This window comes from Bos grunniens, chromosome 26 (genome assembly GCF_055505025.1).
Source record: "Bos grunniens cultivar Pamir isolate PY7600 chromosome 26, Bosgru_T2T1.0, whole genome shotgun sequence".
Lineage (NCBI taxonomy): Eukaryota > Metazoa > Chordata > Mammalia > Artiodactyla > Bovidae > Bos > Bos grunniens.
Window position 1 is genome coordinate 14,427,596 of NC_141190.1, and position 7,426 is coordinate 14,435,021.

The 7,426-nt window shown below is 49.3% G+C and overlaps 1 protein-coding gene across 1 annotated transcript; it reads left to right on the forward strand.

Annotated features, from left to right (window-relative positions):
• Positions 1-308: 308 nt before the first annotated feature.
• Positions 309-6,139, forward strand: HHEX (hematopoietically expressed homeobox). Its single transcript, XM_086378601.1, has 4 exons — positions 309-707; positions 2,864-3,042; positions 3,198-3,248; positions 5,041-6,139. Exons 1-4 carry the CDS (start codon positions 341-343, stop codon positions 5,257-5,259), a joined length of 816 nt encoding a protein of 271 aa, XP_086234727.1. The 5' UTR covers positions 309-340; the 3' UTR covers positions 5,260-6,139.
• Positions 6,140-7,426: the final 1,287 nt, after the last annotated feature.

The following is a 7,426-nucleotide window of genomic DNA, read 5'->3' on the forward strand; positions in this document are numbered from 1 at the left end:
CACTGGGCTTCCGTCGAGGGCGTCCCGGGCCAGGGTGCTTTGAGTCCCGAGCGTCGGCGGCGGCTGGACACCGGGCGCCGGGTGCTCAGAGGCGGCTAGCAAGCGAGCGCGTCCCGGGGGCGGAGAGCTCGGCCGGCGGGGGCGGGCCAAGGGTGGGGGCGGGAGGCGGCTCCCGGGGCTCCGCGCCATTGGCCGCAGGGCCCGGCGGCAGGAAGGGGCCAGAGAGCGCGGCCCCACCCCGCGGCCGGCGGAGCCTATCGCCGGGAGCGCGGAGCGCGGATAAATGTAGCGCCGCGGCGCGGGCCGGCAGCTCTCCGAGGGGCCGGAGCGCGGCGCAGCCATGCAGTACCCGCACCCCGGGCCGGCGACGGCGGCGGGAGCCGTGGGGGTGCCGCTGTACGCGCCCACGCCGCTGCTGCAGCCAGCGCACCCGACGCCGTTCTACATCGAGGACATCCTGGGTCGCGGGCCCGCCGCGCCCACCCCCACGCCCACGCTGCCGTCCCCCAACTCCTCCTTCACCAGCCTCGTGTCCTCCTACCGGGCCCCGGTGTACGAGCCCACGCCGATCCACCCCGCCTTCTCGCACCACTCCGCCGCCGCGCTGGCCGCCGCCTACGGACCCGGCGGCTTCGGGGGCCCTCTGTACCCCTTCCCGCGGTCGGTGAACGACTACACGCACGCCCTGCTCCGCCACGACCCCCTGGGTAAGGCGGCCGGGGTCATGGCGGGGCCGAGCCGGGACGGCGGTGAGGAAGGCGCCACTCGGCAGGTGGCAGCGCCCTGGAGGCGGCGGGGGCGGAGGGGGAGGCAATAGAAAGTTGTGGCAAAAGCGATTGAAAAGCGGCTGCCGGGCGTGCGCGGGGGACCGGAGGCGCGGGCGCGGGCCCGGGCGGCGCGCAGCCCAGACTGACCGCACCATGACTCAGATTGGTTTTCCTGCACCTTGCAGGCGTCGGGGCGCGCGGGCCAGAGCTAGACCGCCGGCGCTGCCGCGGGGGCCGGCGGCCGAAGGAGCCTTGGGGGCGCTTGTCTTCCGGGGGTTGGGAGGCTCCCTTAGCTGGAGGGACCGGGAAGGCAGTGTCAAGGTGCCCCGGGCCGCCCCTGAGGGGCAGGGATAGCTGTCGGGCCCCGGGTGGTTACGGGGCTGGACCTGGTTCAACAAGCTTGTGCAGTGAAAGAGCCTGACCCTTTCCGTTCATACAGGAAATCTTGAGTTCTCGATAGGAGTAAATCTGGTTTCAGAAGCTGTTAAGTGTTTTCCTGGCTGCATGAAGCAGACCCTTCCCCCGGAGTAGTGCACGCTGCTGATTATTTTATCGACATCCTCAATACAGACAAATTCAGGAAACACTCGACTTCTGATAGCCGGGATCCGTTTTTCTGATATTGTTCATTTCCTCTGTGTGGGATGTGACTTTATGGCAGCTAAAATAACCAGTTGCTTCCTTTTTTTTTTTTTTTTTTTTTTTGAGGCTGTTTTGCACCAGTCTGAATCCTGACGTAAGCAAAATCTCGCAAAAAAACATTGCCCGCTTTCAAAGCGTTTAGCGCAGACCTGCAGACGGACGGGCAGACGGACTGACTGACCCACCCGTCTTTGGAGTAGGGAGGGCAGCGCGGACACGTTGGCCGAACGAAGTTTGCGGGACATATGCCCTCAGTGCGCGCCCTAAGAAATGAGCCACCTGTGATCCGCGCCCGGTGGCCCTTGGGGCCTCTGGGCTTCTGGGGCCTCCGGGCTTCTGAAGCCTCCGGTACAGAAAACGCGACTCCTTGCCTTGGCCCACCAGGCTTTTACGTCTACTCTGTGTTATTGGCAGCTTAGGTAGGCACCCTGGAGATAACTGACATTTTAATTAATTGACTTTTTAGTGTCATCATTATTATGGTGTGGCCCCTCACTCAATTCTCCACCTTTCTTTCTCATCGCTCTAGAGACTTTCGGGGGAATTATATTTTAGTGTTTTTTTTTTTTTTTTTTTAAGTTATTGTGTTTTTATTCCATCCTCAAAGGTATGATGCTGCAGGCCTGGTGTGGCTCTGTTCGCCTGCTGGGGCCGGAGGGAGACCCTCGGCCGGGCGAGCCTGGGGGCAAACGTTTTCACAGAGCGCGCCCTGGGTTTCCTCGGGACTACGCAGGAGGAAGCAAAGGGTTTTTCGAGATAGACCAACAGGAAACACATTGACGGAAATGTTGCCATAGCCCACGGGGTGGCTTTAACTGGCCGCCCCCGCCGGCCGGGTGTGAAATCAGAGGGGGGCCTGCGCCCTCCGGCCAGGATTGGAAGCTCCACTGACACCCATCGCTTGAGCCGGAGGGCTTCCCTGGTCGCTGGGTCGCCTGCCCCTGGCAGCGACGCTTTGGCTAGTGTGACAGACCCTCTCCCCCCAACATAACGCACACACGGCTCTTTGGAAAGTTTAGTTCACCAAGGGAGAGGACCCCTCTGCAGGTCTTCTAGGCTAAAAAAGTTAGTTGTGTATACATTCTGAGAGCGACTGGTTAAAGAGGTTATGGTATTTTAAGCTCAGCCTGTAGTCAGTGTTCTTTGGGGAATCAAAATGATTGTATCTGGCTCTGGGTGTGATGGTTGTGTGGGTCTGTGGGCATATGAATGTGATCTTCGTGCATATGCAGTGTAGGTGTATGCCTTTGGATGTTCCTGTGTCTCCGGGTGTGATGTGTACTGGTGGGAGCCTGTTGGGTCCGTGTCTCAACGGGTATATGTGAATGTGTCTGATTGAGTGCCCAGCAGCCTCCCTTCCCCTTCTTTGTCACCCCCTCGCCCAGTGCAGGCTGGTCTACGGGTGGGCCGGGCTGCTTCAGGGCCGCCTCTAACCAAGACGCTCTGGCCCGCAGGCAAACCCCTGCTCTGGAGCCCTTTCTTGCAGAGACCTCTGCATAAAAGGAAAGGCGGCCAGGTGAGGTTCTCCAATGACCAGACCATCGAGCTGGAGAAGAAGTTTGAGACCCAGAAATACCTCTCCCCGCCCGAGAGGAAGCGGCTGGCCAAGATGCTGCAGCTTAGCGAGAGGCAGGTGAGTCGCGCCGCGGGCCGGGGTCTCGGGGCAGAAGGGAGACAGTGAGGCCACCGGCAGCTGTTTGACTCGGAAGCTCCTGAACTTCTCCCCGCCTCCCCAGGTCCCTCGGGATTCTGGACTTGTGGCAAGTTTTATTTCTGTCTTTTCTGTAGGTCAAAACCTGGTTTCAGAATCGACGGGCTAAATGGAGAAGACTAAAACAGGTATTGACGTGGTTCTGTTTCTATGGAAATAAATATTTTTACCATGTTATCTCAATGCGGGGCCTGTTGTAGGTTGTATGCAAAAGTCATTTGAGGGGCTATTTAACCTCTTCACCTTGATTAAAAAGGCAAATAGTCCTGCTGAAGTTCAGGATGAGTTGTTCAGGCGGCAGTAATGCTAAAAGCACCTAATGCAGTTTCTATATCAATTATGCTTGGGTTTTCACACACTGGCTAGTAAAACTCCCAGCTAATTGTTTTATAAACCCCATATGTTGTTTATCTAATTAACGCAGGAAAGATAAAGTAATTGACAGTAAATGACTTAAGCAGTTATCTTTGGGAGAAAATTGTTTCTTTTATTTACACAGCCATAATAAAACCAGGCAGAGCTCAAGGGTAAATATAAGGAAATAAACACCTTTAAGTCTTGTTTGCACTGTTTTTTAGAAGAATTAAATATCAAAGAGTTTAAAAATTATTTTCCTTCTAATTCTAGCTCTTAAAATGAATATAAAAACAGCAAGAGACTATCCAAGCCTGTTTGAAAAGTAGCTTAAACTTTCTGACAGTCTCTTCTTCCAGTGACCTTGTTACGTAATATATGATAAAAAGTAAAGGCTAATTCAGTTTTTAAAGAAGCTCTGTTGACTTAGAGCTAAAGATTTGTTTTTGATGTTCTAATCTGATATTTTCTCCAAAGTTATCTGACAAATGCTGAAGTTTTCACTTACCAGTTTATATAGTTTATAATAAATAAAATTTTTTGAAATGAATAGGGACATTGAAAGCAGTATGCATTTTCAAATTTAGCAATCATATAACTTTTTCATTAAAAACAATAATGTTACAAAAAACACTAATTCCCATAATTTCATTATTCTAACACAATTTTTAAAATTTCGAGTTTCCTCTCAATATCTGAGCCTTGTAACTTACCACATAGTTGTAAGCTTGGTAAATCTATTATTCTATAGTCTTGTTTTAGGGGAAAAAAAACTTTAGCAGTATATCATAGTTTTCCTTAGTATTTATGTGCATTTTAGACAAAAACAGGATTAAAAATTTACTAACTTATTTAGTTCTTGGTCAAAGGTAGTTTATCAGGGACTTTAAAAATAGTCATTTCTGTGTAATAAGGGAATATTTTCAAGAAATTTCCTCCAGATTTTAAGTAAATTATAGTTATCTCCCTTTTCAATTGGCAACATTCTTCCAATTCTGCATTTTTCTTAGCCATGATTATGTAACTTGCTATACATATTTATGTGTGTATATGTTTATAAACTTAGTCCAGAAAATGCATAAAAAACAATTCAGTCTAATAATTTTGAAACTTTATCCTTAAAGCATTATTTAGCATTCATATTTTTTAAATGTCTAAAAGACTTTTGTCAGTTGGCAAGGTTTAAATATTTGAAGAATAAAGATAGTGTGTATCTGTAGTGATCTGATTTCTTTTTCTTCCTAAACTTTTAAGAACCTTGATACCATAGGTCTGGGCTGGAGTTTAGTATTCATTTGACATAACACATTTACAGTTATATTTGTGGTTAGTTGTTTTTATCTGGCAAGAAGAGTATAATTGTTCTCTGATATGACAGGACCTTTACCTTCCAAGTGAGAAAGAAGCATAAATATGTATTTTCTGAATAAAAATATTATACCTGAAAGCACTTCATAAATTAAAAATTAAAGAAGATGATGGAAGATGAAAAAACATTTGATTTATATCTCTCATTTCTCCATATCTCATCATCCGACCTATCTCCATTTCATCCTCTTCTTTTAGGAGAACCCCCAAAACAATAAAAAAGAAGAACTGGAAAGTTTGGACAATTCTTGCGACCAGAGGCAAGACTTGCCGAGTGACCAGAATACAGGTGCTTTGGATAGCTCTCAGTGCTCACCCTCCCCTGTCTCCCAGGAAGACCTTGAATCAGAGATTTCAGAGGATTCTGATCAGGAAGTGGACATCGAGGGCGATAAAGGCTATTTTAATGCTGGATGATGACCACTGACATTGGTGTGTTCGGAAAACTGGGATTTGCTACAGGAAGTCTCCTTGGATGAACCTGAAAACTGTATGAGAGAGAGAATAAATTTTCTGGTATTCTGGAAATCTAAAATATTCGGTGCACTGACTAAATAACAAACTCACATTGAAACCTTAATTTTGACTTAAATAGTTTTATATACCGATTTTAGATTGTATGATAAGGGACTCTTCCCTGATTAAATTCACCCCCTTTTTAAAAAAAAAAAATTGTTTTTTCTATTTATAAAAAGTAATTTTGAACTTTTTGGTTAAATTTTTAAGTTATAACTTTAAAGATTTTAATAGGAGCTTCTTGAATGACTTTTCTATAATCGGTTTCTACATCCTACTGAATGGAAAAGCAAAGGAGCATCCAGATCCAGAGGTATGCCTTGGAAAGGGGGCCCACAATTCAGGCAGCCTTAGAATATTTTAAAGAAAATGTTACTTACTTATACATTATATTCTTATTGTATTGCCTTAAATCCAGAGCTATCTCTGAGTTCTTGTCTGGGGGATGTATGTATCTTTTTGTCAGAAAGATATACACAGTTGATAATCTTTAAATGCTTGTTTTGGGCCATCAGTACCTGTTTGACCGAGGTGTTAAGGGGATAGTACAGTCCAGTTCAAGCAGAGAAACTGACTCATCAGTGACTAAATTTAATCACAGATGAACTAGAAGTAGCAGGTTAATTAAATGTAAGTAGATTGTAGATATGTTTTATATTAAACAATGTTTATAATGTGTGTATATGTAATTGTTCACTGTAAAAAAAAATGGCCAAAATGTGTGTTTTTTTTTTTAATGAGTAACTTGTCTATAAAATAAATACGTTGGTGGGACAACTGACCTCGTTGAACCTCTCATTCTTGGATTTGAACAAACCCAACCCCTTATCTTACAGCGCCTGGGGTGCTTGGCTGGGCGCTGGGGCTGGGGCGGGGTCGGGTGCAGGGGCGTCTGGCGCGTCTGGCGGTGTGTGTCTCGGCTTCTGGCATCTCGGGAAGGCGGTTCTGGGCGGCGACCGGTGCGAGCATCTGAAAGGTAGATGTGGACCTTTCCCACATCTGGGTTCGCTGGGGGCTGAGTGTGAGTGTGAGTGTGAGTGTGTGTGTGTGTGTGTGAGTGTGTCTGGAGCAGCAGGGAAGGCCCGCTGCGGACCGAGCCCTGGACGCGCCAGGCGGTGGGGAGAGCAGCTGCGCCGCCGCCGCAGCGGAGCACCATCGATTCACCTTGGCTCGCGGGGCCGGCGGGGCCGCCGTCCTTGACCCGCCTGAGTCAACATGCGTCATCCCTTGGCGGCCGAATCCAGGTTGGGGGTCCGCTTAGAGGGCTGGGGGTCCTTGGCCGGTAGGCGGGATGGGGGAAAAGTAGTGTGTGCCAAGACAACGGTTCTCACTCTTCAGTGAGCTTCAGAATCTCCCGCGGACCTTGTTGGGACTCGTTGCCCACCCCATCCCCAAACTTTCTGATTTGAGTAGGTCGGGGAGGGGTCAGGGAATTTGCCTCTAACAAGTACCCAGGTGCTGTTCAAGCTGCTGGTCAGGGGTTCTAAGGCACTTCTTGTAAGAAGAAGCAGGTGAAACTCGTGATCCCCGCCTCGCCCTTTCTCCTGCTCCCCTCCTCCTGACAATTCCTGCCCTTGAGGGAGCAGGAGACTGGCAGCTTTGAGGAGCAGGGAAAGGGAAAATGGGAGGCATTTCGAGGGTGAAGGAGCAGGGCTGAGGAAGAGGTATTGTGGGCTGGGGAGGAAGGAAGTGCTGAGCTGAGGGTGGGTATGGGGCTGAGAAGAAGAGTGGGCAGGTTTCTCACTGGCCCAGGTATTGCCAGTTGAGCTGCTTGCCTAACTGAGCCACCAGGTTCCAGACATTCCAGGAAAATGATGACCAGAGATCTGTGAGGGGAGAGGCCAGAAATCTCTTCCTCTAGCCTGATCCTCCTTGGAGGTCTCTAGTTTTTGTGGACTTGGATGCCTCTGGGCTGAGGTCCTGTGCAGGAGTGACTCTGCCCCTGGCCTGGCTTGACCAGGGCTGTGGCTCCCCAGACATGAGCACTCAGGTGAAGAGAGTGAAAAAGTCAGTGCATTTAGGGATGTCACACCTTCTTGCCTCCTGAGATTGCAGGAAGGCCCTTGGA

Coding starts and splice junctions, on each gene's coding strand:
- HHEX (XM_086378601.1), top strand. CDS start 341: ATGCAGTACCCGCACCCCGGGCCGGCGACGGCGGCGGGAGCCGTGGGG. Junction 708..2,863: donor GCTCCGCCACGACCCCCTGG/GTAAGGCGGCCG, acceptor TCTGGCCCGCAG/GCAAACCCCTGCTCTGGAGC. Junction 3,043..3,197: donor TGCAGCTTAGCGAGAGGCAG/GTGAGTCGCGCC, acceptor TCTTTTCTGTAG/GTCAAAACCTGGTTTCAGAA.